At 50.7% G+C, this 15,494-nt stretch overlaps 1 protein-coding gene across 1 annotated transcript in view; it reads left to right on the forward strand.

Annotated features, from left to right (window-relative positions):
* The window catches only part of DSCAML1 (DS cell adhesion molecule like 1), a 369,339-nt gene that overhangs the window by 334,234 nt on the left and 19,611 nt on the right, over window positions 1-15,494 (forward strand). The window contains exons 18-20 of the mRNA XM_070383209.1: window positions 2,296-2,442; window positions 5,213-5,368; window positions 12,920-13,059. Of these exons, the coding sequence (XP_070239310.1) occupies window positions 2,296-2,442; window positions 5,213-5,368; window positions 12,920-13,059 (443 nt within the window). The remainder of the gene's footprint in view (window positions 1-2,295; window positions 2,443-5,212; window positions 5,369-12,919; window positions 13,060-15,494) is intronic.

Here is a 15,494-nt window from a genome sequence, read left to right on the forward strand (position 1 = left end):
GTCATTCCTTTTGCTAAGCAATGTCCTCTCCCTACCTCATTCTCTCTGGAAACGCAAACACCTTTGGGAGGGAGGACACATCAGGTCAGAAACACCAGAAAGTAGATTAACTCATATCAGTTGTTCTTAACTTTGGCTACAAGTTAGAATTATCTGCGGAGTTTAAAAATCCTGATGCCTGGCCTCATCCCCAGAGATTCCCATTTAATTGCTCTGGGGCTCAAGCTAGGCTGTGAGAGGGAGCAGATGTCAGTGCACTGAGCCCCTGGGGGAAAGGGAGAACACAGAAGGGGGGAAAAGTGCATAGAATGCAGAGAGGCCCAGAGAAGCACCTGAGCAACATTCCATCCAATCCCTCACCCCCTCCACCACCCCACATCCTCACCAGCCCATCCCCCACCGCCTGCTCCTGGCCACAGGCCTGGCTGGATAGAGGAAGACCAGCTTGTAACCATTAAGTACCATTGGTGCCATCCCAAGCAGTACTCTGACACAGTGCTTCTCAAACCTGAGTGCACATCAGAGGGTTGTAAACAGATTGCTGGGCCCTCCCCCAGAGTTCTGCTTGAGCAGGTCTGGGGTGGGAGCCAAATATGTGCATGTCTAATAAATCCCCAGGTGATGCTGATGCTGCTGGTGCAGGGATCACCTGTGAGAACCCGAGCACTAACAGCCAGGTCATTGCCCATAAAAGGACCCAAGACTCACGGAGGCTAATAACCTGTCCAGATTGCCCATCTGATGAAGAAGAGCCCAGGTCAAAATCCAGACCTGACCCTGAATCCCATACTCTTTCTACTTCACCCTGTTGTTACCCTCTTTCTTGGGAGTGAGGCTGGATGCAGGACCAAATGACATGGATGCAGGATGCTCAGGGAAGTCACCCCCAGGGGGAACAGCTGCCCCAAGTCCATATCAGCACTCCTGACCAAACACTAAACTCCATCCTCCAGGGCCATCCCAGAAAACAACCTGGCCGGGCCCACCCTTGGCTTCCATGAGGGCCCCACATCCCTTGCTTTTGAGAGGGATACAGGGGGGCTGAGATTACCAACAGGGAGAGATCAGCATGGGCCGTGGAGACATTTTCCAAACAAAGGAGGAGAGGGGGAAGAAAGTTTCCAGCAGCATTTGCTCAGCAGTTTTTCATACTTAATTGAGGCCCTCGTTAGCCTGTCAGATCCTGATCGTTTCCTGGCAATATTAGCACTCCTCCTGGGGTATTCAAGGGCCCCTGCCTTAGCAATAGTGTCTTTTCCATAATTATATTACCTTCATTTTGTTCGAACGGGCGATCTGTATTAGTTTATTACACTGGGTCCCTAATTACATGGTGCTTATATTTTTACACCTAAGTAATATGAAACAATAATCATTCTCAGAGAGGATCGTTAGGATGATGTATTATCATTTAAATGCTCATAAAAATTAGAGTTGCCTCTTGTGGGGCAATGGGATCTAATTACCTTCCATCCAGCCTGTGCCTCCTTTCTCCCACTCAGAGCGAAGCAGACGTGGCCTTGCCCTTTGCCCCCAGCTCCTCAGAAACCAGCGGAAGTGCCAGCAAAGTTGCCCCTGGCCCAGGTGGCTCCTTGGGGCCTCGTGTTGCCCGTCTCTCGTCTCAGACGGGCGAGCTGCAGCTGGGCCACCCCCAGAGGCTGGGACTTATGTTAAGTTCTCAGATGGAGAGGGTTAAAGGCAGGGTGGGCCACCCAGGCTGGTGTGTTGGGTGCAGGGACAAGGGACAGAAGTGCAGTGATTCCAGAAGTCCTAAAGGTGTCTGAGGGACCTCTTCTCTCCTGCCCCAGGGTTATTTGAGAGCCTCTTTCCTTCTTTTCCTTCCCTTCAGTTTGGCACAGGGGCGGGGACACACATGGCTGGCAGCCATCAGATAAGAGCATCAGTTACAGACTCCCCCCGGGGCTGGCTTGGTCTTCCACATTCTGTTACGTTCAGCGGAGGTGGACTCCCTGGGCTGTGGTGCCCACTGGTGAACCCCCAGGAGCTCATGCCCGGACTGCATCACCTTCTTCCCTGAGCACTTACCCAGAATCAGGAACATGCCAGCCAGAGCCCAGGAACCAAGCTGGAAAGACCTCTATTCACCCAAATTTTCAGGGAAGGAGACTGGTTTCCCTTCCCAGCCACCAGCCCAAACTCTCGAGACTCATTGAGTCAGGAGGGCCTCCCACTTGTGTGACCCGAGGTTCCTCTGGCCGGGCAGCAGGGTCCTGCCTGCACATGCGTGTTGTCCTGTACCTCCCTAACCAGGCCCTTTGGCTCTCCCCTCCGCAGTGCCCAGCCAGCCCCCCGAGAACGTCCGGGCCCTGTCCATCACTTCCGACGTGGCCGTCATCTCCTGGTCGGAGCCCCCGCGCAGCACCCTCAACGGCGTCCTCAAAGGCTATCGGGTCATCTTCTGGTCCCTCTATGTTGACGGGGGTGAGTCTGCTGGGGGTGGTGGCCGGCTCGTCGGGTGAGAGGCCAGGGGTTGCTGGAGGCCCACACTTAGAGCTGAGCATCTTCCCGTGGGATGTCGAGCGGAAGTCCAGCCTCTCCGCTGCACCCCTTATTCCCACGCCAGAGCCAGGGGCCAGAGTGAGAGGTGTGTGCACGGTCACCTTTCTGCTGGGGACAGACACCAGCTGCTCCTGTTCAGCAGTATGTTGGGCAGTGGCTTAAGGGGTGAGATGGACACACTGGCTTTTCTGATGGAATGTGTTGGTATGAGGACTTTGTGGCCATGTCAGTCAGGAAACAGGTGGTATACTCAAACGGGACAATTGAGACTTTAATGAAGGCTCTGCGTTCAGAGGAGTGTGGCGGGAAGTTGGGGTCCCAGGGACTAGCACCAGCAGGAAGCTGTCACCGCCTAGGACTGAGGGGCCAGAGGAGGAAGCAGGGTCCCTTGGCCAGATGGATGGCGAGACCTGAATTCTGTGCAGCTGAGCTACCCAGGACCTGGAGACGAGCGGGGAAGGGTGCACAGTGGAGCTGCCGTTAGGAACAGCAGAGGGAGGAGAGCCAAGACAGTGGCCCAGCCCTTTGGGCGCCTTCCCACAGGATGAGCTAGTGCAGCCCCGCAAACACAGCAGCCCCTGCCCACTGGTGCAGCAGAGCCCTGGACCAGGAAGTCACGCAAGCCAGGGGCCCAGCATCCCACACTGTGGACGTGAGTTTGCCTCGCCATATCCTGAGCCTCCTGCCACTGGTCACCTGGCCCGTTCCTTCTCTCCTGGAGGACCTGGGACTCCAGCTCACCCCCAGCCCCCTGGGCCAGCTGCCCTCCCCAGCCCCCACCCGGGTACTGGTCTGCCCAGAGGCACTGCTGACAGGAATTCTCTCTCCCTGCCACGCCTCCACCTTCTCCCCCAGGAGTGCGGAGCCCTGCAGGTCTTCTGGGGCCTTATGTGGTGAGATGGCCTCATCTCATCTGTGCTGAGCCACAAAAGGCTCATTTTCCAGAACTCGCTCCCCCTTTTCGAACGCTGTGGCTCCCCAATTCAGCCCTCAGGTGAGAAAGGCATCAGCTTCACTAGTCTCCAAAGGCCACAGAATTGATGGCCAGGCTGCCCTCCTCCTGGGTCTTTCTCTGGCTTTAGTCCTAGACAGGTCCACTCTGGTTTCTGACCTCCTGGGAGAGGAAAGTCCCACTTCTCAGGCCTCTGAGTCCCCCTCCACTGACCCAGAGTCCCCTCAGGCTGGGCCTGGAGTCCTCACCCTCTGGACCCTGGCAGACTGTGGCCAGTCTGCGGCTAGGCCCGAGACCAGGCCTATGCCTGCGCCAGGTCCCTCGTGAGGCGCCAGGGTGGGTTTGCTGGCACTTGTCTTCCGCACAGCCTGTCTTCAGCTGGTGTCTGGGGCTGTTTTCTAAAAAATCCCAGTAGCCTCAGGGGGAAGGTTGTCAGCTCAGAAGCCTCTTTCCTCCTCTTGAGACCCTGGCTGTCCCATGGGACGCTCTCCCTAAGCTCTTCTTCAGCATCTATAGCAAGTTCTTGGCAGATCCAGGGTGATGGGTCCTCGCTGAGCCCGAGGAAGGCCTGGCCCTCCCGGCCATGGCTGTCACTCCAGCAGCCTCGCCCATGTTCTCTCTGCAGGTTCTTTGCAGACAAGATGTCCTTGATGTGGGGGGAAGGTAATGGGGACTTAACCCCTTATCCTCTCGAGAGTTCAGGGTGCCGGTCCAGAAGCAGTCAGGTGCAGGGCAGTCATCCCCAGCCTGTCACAGGTCATGCCACCTGGCTCCATCGCCTATGAGAGCCGAGAGCCCAAGGAGGTGTCGACTTCAAGAGCAGTCACCACCTGAAAGTTGAGAGTTATTAATATTTGGGGTGGGAATTTTTAGGACTTCAAGCCTGGGAGATAGCATCTCAAGTATCCCTGAGAGAACTGCTCCAAGGAGGTGGGGAGAGATTATATAGAAGTTTTGCCACCAAAGCCAAGTAGTCTGAAGGTCAAAAGTATTTTTGTGAATGAAAGAAAGCCAGATATTCCAAGTTAAGGAATTTAGCCCTTTTCTGTGTATGGGAAGATGTAAGAGTCTGGACTCACGGAAATCATTCCTTTCATAAGCAGCTCACTATCCTGCATTTTTTTACATCCTGAGTTCCTCAGTGTTTACTGTAGGGAGTGGCTGCAACCTGAGATCTGCCAAATCACCCAGGTATTCTTCTCTTTCCTGAGTGCCCCTAGGGCTCAGGGATTCAAGGATTTAGAGGGCTAGAATGATGATTGTGACATCCTTGTTTACTGATATGGCAGGAAATACTCCATTTCTCAGAGGTGCTGGGCAGCCAAGAGAAACAGCTGCCACTGCCCACCTGGCCAAGGCTCCTTCTGGGTTCAGGTCACTCCTGGGGTCCCTCACATGGAGAGAGGGGTGGGTGGAGGACAGGGAAGTGAGATTCAGGGGGAGAGAGAGGTAGAACTATTTTATAGAGAAAGCATTAAGTTGAATTTGGTACAGGGTTGACTAGGGGCTGAGGCCCAGCTGGCATTTGTGGGTCACCCTGGTTGGGCCACTTGGGGAGAGATACGGCCTGGGAGCAGTGTCGCAAGTCTGCAATCATGACCTTGAGGTGAAAGGTTCCCCTCGTTGCCACCACCATGGAGTCAAGGTCCAAGCCCAGGCTGGTGGATGGGCAGTGGCTGAGGGACCATGGCCTGGCCTGGCCGGCCTGGGCCGCACTCAGAGGATGCTCGTGTCCGGCAGAGTGGGGCGAGATGCAGAACATCACCACGACGCGGGAGCGGGTGGAGCTGCGAGGCATGGAGAAGTTCACCAACTACAGTGTGCAGGTGCTGGCCTACACCCAGGCCGGGGATGGCGTGCGCAGCAGCGTGCTCTACATCCAGACCAAGGAGGACGGTGAGTGCGCTCCTCCCACCCAGCCCGGCCTCGGCACTCGGGGCCAGCTCCCAGGACTTGTTGCTCCAGCCTTCCACTGCTCACCCCACCCACAGTTAAGGGGGAGAGCAAAGCCCCGTCCTTTCTCCTATCCCTTAATTCTCTGTAGAGTGACTCATTGGAAAAGACCATGATGCTGGGAAAGACTGAAGGCAAAAGGAGAAGAGGGTGGCAGAGGATGAGATGGTTAGATAGCATCACTGACTCAGTGGATATGAACTTGAGCAAACTCTGGCAGATAGTGAAAGACAGGGGAGCCTGGCGTGCTGTAGTCCATGGTGTTTCAAAGCATCAGACATGACTTATCAACTGATCAACAAGGGTGACTTTGAGAATTCTGGGAGCGCTGCTTTGGGAGAATACAGCTTACTGCGGGTGGTGGTGAAGCGCCCCAGGACTCATGCCTAAACCTACAAGCCACCATAACCCCTTCCCCTGTAGCACTGGATTCAGAGGCCAGATACAGCCTCTCCTCCCACCCCATCCCAAGAGCATCCTCTCTGTGGCATCTGCTCCCCTGCAGGGTTCAGGCTGGTCTTCTCTGGATACAGAAGGTTGGGGATGCCGGGAACGGGAACATCACCCGGGTTAGTGACTTGGTGATCATGCTGCAGAGGCCCCAGAGTGAATGGGCCAGGCCCTAGACTCTGATGGGTGTGTGGTGGGGGGGGACACTCTCAGGACTGGGATGTGCCTGCATTTGGATCTGTGATCTCAAAGCCCCTCCCCCTGAGGGCAGAACTGGAAGAAAAGGGAGATAAGGAGCCAAACCCCCAGGGTAGAGTGATGCAGTCAGATGGGAGAGGCTGGGGGCTGAGTCAGCCCAGGAGGGATCAGGTCCAGACAAGGGTCAGACTTCCCACCCAGGTCAGAGTTGTACCCCTCAAGGGGCCTCACTGGGGACAGGAGGTACCATATGTGACCCTTTGCAGCTCTGGGCTCCTCTTCCACTTCCTTCCTCACCCCGCCAACCCCAACACTTAGTTGATTCTAATTCTCCTTAGCCAGGTGCAATGTGGTTAAAGAGTCAATTGATATGACATGACTTGCATCCAGTGGGTGCTTCATAAACAGTAACCAAGGTTGGCATTTTGGCCTCTTTCCAACTCAGCCTTGGTTTTTTCCAAAGGATACAGAGACCCCTGGTCTAGGTCCTATCCAGACAATTTGGCAGAAGGAGCTGGAGGGGTGACAGGAGGTAGAGAGGGGCAGCTCAGGCTGGGAGTGATAGTGGACCTCTCCCAGTGCAGACCAGCTTGGTGACTTGGCGACGGGACTAACTGTGATTAATGCTCCCCACTCTCCCTAAGCCCCTCCCTTTCCATCAGATCAGCCCCCTCCCCCCACTTAAGCTCTTAGCAATTAAATATTTACCAACCTGCCTGCCCTACTTTTCCTGTCATTAATCCCCGCATCAAGGTTTCCTGGGACAGCTCCAGGCAGAGCCACCTGCTCTCGTGTGGAGACCTACCGGGGATGGTGCTCGGAGCCTGGCCCCTTTCAGGGCCTCAGGGACACACATACACACTGGCACCTTCCTGGCCTCTAGAAATTAACCACCCAGACCTCCAGACTTTCTTGCATCCTATTTTGATGCAAGGGGCTGCCCAGGAGGCTCAGTGGAAAAAGAATCCACCTGCCAATCAAGAGACTTGGGTTCAATCCCTGGGTCAGGAAGATCCCCTGGAGAAGGAAATAGCAACCCACTCTGCTATTCTTACTTGGGAGATTCCATGGACAGAGGACCCTGGTGGGCTGTGGTTCGTGGAGTCGCAGAAGAGTTGGACATGACTTAGTGACTAAACAACCATGACAATTCCAAAGGCCTGAGTTATAAGCGTCTCCACATGTTTGACTGACCAAGGTGAGACCCATGAGGGAACCCAAAGTCGAGGAGCACAACCCTCCCTCCAAGAAGCTCTCCCCACCCTAGAGCTGCCTGTGGAGTCACAGGGGCACAGCAGGGGCCAGGATCCTACGGTGGCAGCTTCATGGGGTGGGAGGAGCAGATATGGGTGCCCCAGCCCTGCCACTTGTTGGCAAGTCACTAACCTCTCTGCCCCTCAGTTTCCTCATGATAAAACCTGTCAGCTGGTTCGCCTCATCTAGATGTTGTAAGAAACAGCCTAACCACAGAATCCTTTCTAAAATGTCAAGGGCTGGCAAATGGTAGTTGGTTTACCCAGAGCTGGCAATGAAATGACTGCTTCCGGTGGACCCAGGTGCCCTTGGGGGAAGCCTAAGCTGAAAGGAACCCACTGTCAGATGAGATCTCATCCAGAACAATGGTCATAACTTGACGTGTGTGTGATGTGCCATCATAAGCATGATTTAACCTTCCAGTACCTGGCTTCCCAGGTGGTAAAGAGTGGTAATGGTAAAGAATTTGCCTCCCAGTGCACAAGACGCAGGTTTGATTCCTGGGTTGGGAAGATCCCCCAGAGGAAGAAGTAGCATGCCACTCCAGTATTCTTACCAGGAGAATCCCATGGACAGAGGAGCCTGGCAGGCTACAGTCCATGGAGTCGCAAAGAGTCAGACACGACTCGCATCTGAGCAGCAGCAGCAGCCTTCCAATAGCCCTTTGGGGAGGGTATTATTTCCATTTTAGAGATGAGAAAACGGAGGCCTCGAGAGCTAAAACAACTTGCTGCAGGTTACAAAACTGATGGGTGGCAAATGAGAGCTTTCCTGCCTCCCCAACCTCTATGCTTTCCATCACACCATTTGTGTCAGTTAGGAAGCTTTTGGTTGTGCGTAATGCAACTAAAAAAAGATTGAAGCAATAAGCACATTTATTATCACACAAAACAAGAAGTCTTGAGTAGGGCAGCTCCGGGGTTGGGTAACTCACTGGTTCCCATCTTTTCTGCTCTGCCATCCTCAGCCTGTCAGCTGTTCCTCCCATGATTTCAAGATGCCTGCAGCTCCAGGCATCACGCCAGACAAGACAGAGTTCAGAGTGAGAGAAGCAGTCTCTTCCTATGGGCGTGCGTCTCTTGGAAGTAAAAGAAACCTTTCCCAGAAACCCCCTCAGCAGACGTATGCTCATTTCCCATCAACAACAGCAGGGCAATATGCCTCTCGCAAAGCCAGTCACTGAGAGGAGAATGGAATTATCATGGCTGACTTACTCTAAGCATGATAAGTCCTCTGGTGTAGGTGATGGAGACAGATTTCTCTGAAGGGTGGAGGAGCACGGGTTACCCACGCAAGCAAGGAATAGGGAGGAATGATGGCAGAGGGGTAGGCAGGCAAGCAAGCCCGCCCCACCCTACTGCTCCACTGCCACCGGGGTCTGCAATTTGTAGGTGGCAGTCATTACAGGTATTACTCAGCTGACTTGGAAAGCACACAGATCCACATTCTAGTCCCAGCTCTGCCACGGCACCTTGGACAAATATCCTAATCGGAAGACACTGCAACTTCCTACACACCACCCCCACCAGGCCCCCGCAGGATTTTGCCAAAGGAAATAAAATTGACAGAGAATTTAGAGAAAAGCAAGATAAAATGCAAGCATATCAATTCAAGCTCACTTCTTAAGTCCAGATCTCTCAGTCTGAGCTTGGTTCCAGACTGGCTTGGCTATACTTAGTTCTTTAGCTCGAAACCTCTTGCCTGCTGCTCATCTGCCCTGTGAATACCAGACCTATCTATATAGCCTCAGAGTGCAAAGTTGGGTTGGACTTAGGACCACTTTAAAGGTTTTTAACTGAGAAAGAGGCATGACCTAGGTGATAACTCTTGTAGAAGCATGGAGGATTGGTCATAGGAAGCGAATAGGGGATAAGGACTAGGGTGGGAAAGGCCTCTTAGAACCTGTGGGCCTCTAGGCAAAGAAAAGGAAGGTGTGTGTAAGGGCAGCAGCAATGAGGATGAAGGAAGGAGGAGGGACAGGTTTAGGGAAACATATCAAAGGGGTTCCACTTCCAGGAATGGTAGAGAGTGTGACTCCAATCCACTCTCCTCCTTGTTGGACACTAGGAAATCTGAATAAAATATTTTTAAATACTTGCTTGAAGGTAATTAGAGAGCTGGCAGGAAAGTGAAGAGTTACTGGGCCAGGATCCAAGGGAGAATAGAGGCCCAGGAGGTGATCTTGGTATTTGGGACAGCTCTTCCCCCGAGGGATGTTTGCTGAGTCTAGAGGCAGTGACTGAGATACTGAGCAGTGCCAGAAAGACATGAATTGGAGGCCAGGGCCTGCTACAGAGTGAACCCTCCTCTGCTCCCCACTCCAGCCTACTTTGAGTTGAGAGCATGAAGGGCAGAACTCTAAAAGTGGACCAAAAGTAAACAGCTCAGCCTCAGATCATCTCAGTCCTAGAAATTAGATTGAGGTGACCTCAGGTTGTTAGTGTCCCAGATTGCAGGTGCCTGCTGGACGCAAACATGAGTTCTCCCTTTAGGATGATTATATCATCTGAGACCTCAAATTATTTCCACAAACAACTTTGCGAATAGTGTGTCTGGCATACAATAAAAACAATGGGGACAGTGTGAATAAAAGCCCGCAGAAAAAGACAAAAGAAGCAGCTCTGCAAGAATTCCAAATGGGTTTCATTAAATTTTAAGAGCATTGGAAGCTATGAAATAAAACATCTAGAAACAAAAACTACTAATATCTGAAATTAAGAACTCACTAGATAGGCTTAATAACAAATTAGACACAGCTGAAGAGATACTTAGTGAATTAGAAGATAGGTCAGAAGATAATATCAAATGAAGCACAAAAAGACGAAAGAATGGAAAATAAAAGAGCAAATAAGACATAGAGCGATGCTTTCCAAACTTTACTGTGCATACAAATCACTTGAGGAATCATGTTAAAATTGAGATTCTGATTTAGTAGGTCTAGGGTACAACCTGAGATTTTGCATTTCTAACATGCTCCCAGGCGACCCTGCTGCTAATCCATGGACTACATTCTGAGTATCAAGGACATAGAAGTTGTGAGAAGATATCCAAAAAAGAGGATAAAGAGAATGGAGCAGAAGATAAAATGTCTGAAAACTTTTCAAAGTTGTGAAAGATATCAAGCCCAAACGCAAGAAGCTCTACAGCCTTCACAAGGAATAACTTAAAGTCCACACCTAGGCTTATCATAATAAAGCTACTGAAACATAAACAAATAGAGAAAAGTCTTAAAAGCAACCAGAGGATGGAAAAACCAGTTACCTTCAAAGGAGCAAAAATAAGACTGTCAGCTCACTTATCAGAAACAGTGGAAGCCAGAAAACAACACAATGAGATATTTAAAGTATGTATGAAAACAAAAATAGTTATCAACCTGTGACTTTATACCTTTTAAAAATATTTTTCAAGATTAAGGTGAAATCAAGACGTTTTCAGACAAACAAAAACTGAGAGAACTTATCACCAACATAGCTGCCCTGAAAGAAATACTAAAGGGTGTTCTTTAACTAGAAGGAAAAGGATCCCAGATAGAAGCTCAGTGATGTGGGAAGAAAGGAAAAAAGAGCAATTAATGGCGAATATGTGGGTAAATTGAAATCAATATTGACGGCATAAAATGATGATGATGTAATCACCTTGAAAGGGGTGTCCAGATATTACAGAGTTAAAATATATAACAATGGCATGTAAATGGAGAGATAGTAAATGGAAATTCCAAGTCCTCGCATTATCTGAGAAGAAAAGCGGCAGTTACTAGACTTTGGTAAGTCAGAGACTCACACAATCTAAAGGTTATGAAAGACTGCATAATAGCAAAACTAATAGAAGGGGGAAACAGAGTTTCTCTTAATGCACAATCCAAAGGAGGGCACAGAGGACAGTAGAAAGGAAAGCAATAGGTGGGACAAATAGAAAATAGGAAGGTGGGACAGTTAGACCCAAATGTATCAGTAGTAAGATAAATTGGCTAAATTCTCCAGTTAAAAGATAAATACTGCCAGACCGGCTAGCAGTGAAGCAAAACTCAAATATGTGCTGTGTTTAGGAGACATCAAAACATAAAGGTGTAGAAAAGTTAAGCATGGAAAAAGGTAAAAGATGTACCATACAAAACTAAGAGAAAACTGGAATATTAGTATCAGACCTTGTATGCTTTAAGGCAAAAATCATTCTTAGAAGGACACTTTTGTTATGATAAAAGACTTAATTTACCAGGCAAATAAAACAGTGCTAAATTTTTAGGAACCTAATAACATAACCTCAAAATACACAGAAACAAAAACCAACAGAACAACAAGGATAAATAGATAAGTCTACAATCACACATATTTCTCTTAATAACTGGTAAGAAAGAAGTGTGCAAGGCCAGAGAAGACTTGAACTCTGCAGTTGCCCCCGTGGCCATCCGTAAACACCCACCCACTGCATCCCAGAACAGCAGAGACCTCTAGCAGAAATAAATGGCAAGGCTGTAGTAGTGAGGAAGGGCAGAGTCAAGGATGACTGCCAGCTTCTGGGCTCAGGCCCCTGGATGGATGATACTGTTTCTAAGTATTTTATTTAACCTAGAATTGTTGACCACTTGTTAAGAGTTTTTAAAAATTGCAGTAGGTGCTAAAAACTGAGAGCGCAGGAAGGGAGTGCAAAAGTACTAACTGTTACGATTTATTGAGTCTCTTCTGTGTTAGGCACCATGTCAGGTGCTTTATCTTAATTAGCACTGATTCTCACTACAAACCTTTAATGTGGTTGTTATGTCCATATAGATGGAGAAACTGAGGCTCAGAGAGATAACATAAGTTGAATAGGATACCATCACAACGTTCAAAGGAGCATAAAAGCTCCCAGGAGAGAAGACAAGTTACAGCAATACAAGGAAAAAATGAAGGAGAGTATGGGCTGGAAACAGGATGCTGCTAGGCTCCAGGCCCTGGGGTCCCAAGCAGGCCCAGACATGGGAGCAAGGGGAGGTCACAGTCCATAGGCTCAGATCCACTCGGGATGGGTTTCTCAGCCAATTCTAAGATTTTTCCCTCCTGGAAAGAGAAAGAGCCTAGCCAGCACCCCAAGGGCAGTACCCTGAGTACACGGCAGGAAGCACAGTCACCCACTGGCTGACCACTGACCTTTGACCCTCAGGAGGAGGCCTGCTCTGTGAGTCTCTAGAGTTCTCAGCCTCAAGGAGCTCACAGGCCAAAAAGAGCAAAGTGACCAGTATATCTGGCCTACATACAAGCTTAGTAGAGCATTGGCTAGGGGATCAGGTTAGGACCACTGGGATCAAGATGAATTCCTTATGGGTTCTGTTTCTTTCCTGTGTCTCTTAAGTTCTTGGTTCTGGCCAAAGAGTTCTGTAGCTGGCCATTCCCAATGCCTCCATCTCAGAGATTTTGTTCCAAGCCCCTAATGATCACCTTTATCCTCTCAACTGTTTGCCATGCTAGAACCTCCTCCTTTAAACCAGAGCTTCAAAGATGCCTCCTTCAGGAAGCTCTCCCAGATTAATCTGCCTTAATCTCTCCAACCTGTCATTGTTTCCTAAAGGCTTTGTTCCTCCATTCTCTAAACTGACCCCACCTTCCCCCTGCTTAGTTCCAGGTCCCCCTGCGGGCATCAAAGCTGTTCCTTCATCCGCCAGCAGTGTGGTCGTGTCATGGCTCCCCCCAACCAAGCCCAACGGGGTGATCCGCAAGTACACCATCTTCTGCTCCAGCCCCGGGTCTGGCCAGCCGGTAAGTGGGCCCAGGGCTGAATGTTGAGCAGGACAGGGGAAAAGGAAAGTTCCCTATAGATCAGCTGCTTCTGGGCCAAATCCTGGGGCTGGTTATATCTGTGTTTCGACTTGATTCATGGATAAGTATGGGCACCGGTCACCCAAGAGTGGTTGAAGCCTTACCCAAGTCCATCTTGGGTCAGTCCTCCGTTCCAAGGACTACAAGATTATCACAAGCCCTGGAGGCTTATTTGAGTAGGGGTCTCCTTCAAGCAGGTGGGAGAGGGAGGACAGGGCCTCAGCTCTTCTGGTCTGGCTGACCAAGGAAGCTCCTAGCAGATCCCAGAGCTCTGGACTGAGCACTCGCTAGCCCATGGCTTTTGGAAGTGAATCAGCTTTTCAGCATGGTCAGTCTGGGCTTAGAGGGCTGCTGGAGCTCTGCCCCAAGTGGCCCCCTCAGCATGGATCCAGTTGAAGAGGGGAAAAGATGGGGGACAGCTGGGGGAAGACCAGGGCATCTCTCTCTGGGCGCTGCCTGCCCAAACCTGGGAGTATAAAGTAAGGAGGCCCCTGGCACTGGGGCACAGTGTTGGGGGGCTGGCCCCTGCCCTCCATCAAGGGCTGCTAAGAGGGAGGAGAGGATGAGGGCAGGTTCTCATCTCATGCAGGTGGCTATGCACCCACATCCCATAACAGGCATCCTCCCCTCTGCCCCTTTCCTTATCTCCAGCCACTCAGTCACAGAGTTCTGCTGGGTGGCTGATCTGTAGTATACCTGTTCTAATTGTGAGAGCAAGTGCAAAGAAACACGTGCCCTTGGGATGCTTCCAGGCTAGTGAGGGGAGCAGAGGGGGTGCTCCCGGGGGCGGGGGTGTGAGTACTGTTGAGAGATGTGCTCAGGATGGGGGAGATCAGGGAGCAGGAGAAGGCCAGCTTCTCCCTCCATCAGCAACTAGTGATGTGACGGCAGCCCCAGCACCTGCAGATGAGCTTCTGACAGCCCAGAAAGCTGCCCTGAAATTGCTCGGTAATTGTGTCATCATCTCGTCCCCCGCTCTCCGCTTTCCTGTGGTCTTTCTGAATTACCCTCTGAGCCATAGGCAGCCCCGCTCCTTGCCAGTGAGGCCATAGCTCTATTCCCAGAGGAGAAGCCCAGGAATGTCTTTTCAGTGACTCCGCCCCCTCCTCTCCATCCTCACCGTCACTATTTCACATGCAGGAAAGTACACATATGATGACTGTACAGCCCCATGAACTTTCATAGCACTTCCAGGCACTGAGTGGGGGATTCCCAGAGCAGGAAATAGGGCAACACCCCAGAAGGTCACCACCCTCCCCCTACAGGTATAACCATCATCCTGACTTCAGATTAATACTATATCAAGTACAAATACACAATATATATGGGCTTCCCAGTTGGCTTAGTGGGTAAAGAATCTGCCTGCAATGCAGGAAATTTGGTTTCGATCCCTGGGTCGGGAATATCCCCTGGAGCAGGACATGGAAACCCACTCCAATACTCTTGCCTGGAGAATCCCATGGACAGAGGAGCCTGGCAGGCTACAGTCCATGGGTAGTCCGTGGGGTCTCAAAGTGTTGGACATGACTGAAGTGACTGAGCACACATGGATGCATGCATTATATATATATACATGCTGCTGCTGCTAAGTCGCTTCAGTCATGTCCGACTCTGTGCAACCCAATAGACGGCCTCCCACCAGGCTCCCCGTCCCTGGGATTATATGTATATATATATATAATATATATATATATAAAATCTGCCTGGCTTCTTCGACCCAACATTAGTTTGAATTTGTGAATTTCATCCATATTGTTGTGTGTGGTTAGAGATTATTCACTCTCACTTCTGTATAGTTTTCAATTACATGTATATATCACAGTTTATTTATAATTATCCGTTGACAGGCATTTGAATAGTTTTCCGTTTGGGGCTATTGCAGTTGGTGCTCTTGTGTATGTATTCCTGTTGGGCCTGTGAAAGGAACTGCTGGGTCATGGGGTCTGCAGATGTTAGGCTGAGACCTCTGTCATTGCTGGGGGGTGTGTGCCAATTTTCCAGTTAACATGTTCAGCTGTGTTTTCTGCCCCTTTGCCCCGCTCCTCCTGCCCCTCCCCCCAGTACACACATACCTTCCAGGCTCTTTTTACACTAGGCTGGTCACCATTCTGGACACCTGCTCTGCCTTTCACACCCCTGCACCTCTGCCCCTACTGATCCTACCATCCACGGCACGTTCTTCATCCTCTAGCACACACTGCATGTGTTAAACGGCAGTGACCTGCTCACTCACCTGTCTCCCGCACTAGTCTGTGGGACCCTGTGAGGACAAGGGCGGCATCTTTTCATCTTCAGGTCCTGAGCCATAGAACACTGTGCCTGGAACATCCTTGTCCAGGACATACATTTGATGAATGAATTGCTAGCAGCCTAGC

Source organism: Bos mutus, chromosome 15 (genome assembly GCF_027580195.1).
Source record: "Bos mutus isolate GX-2022 chromosome 15, NWIPB_WYAK_1.1, whole genome shotgun sequence".
Taxonomy (NCBI): domain Eukaryota; kingdom Metazoa; phylum Chordata; class Mammalia; order Artiodactyla; family Bovidae; genus Bos; species Bos mutus.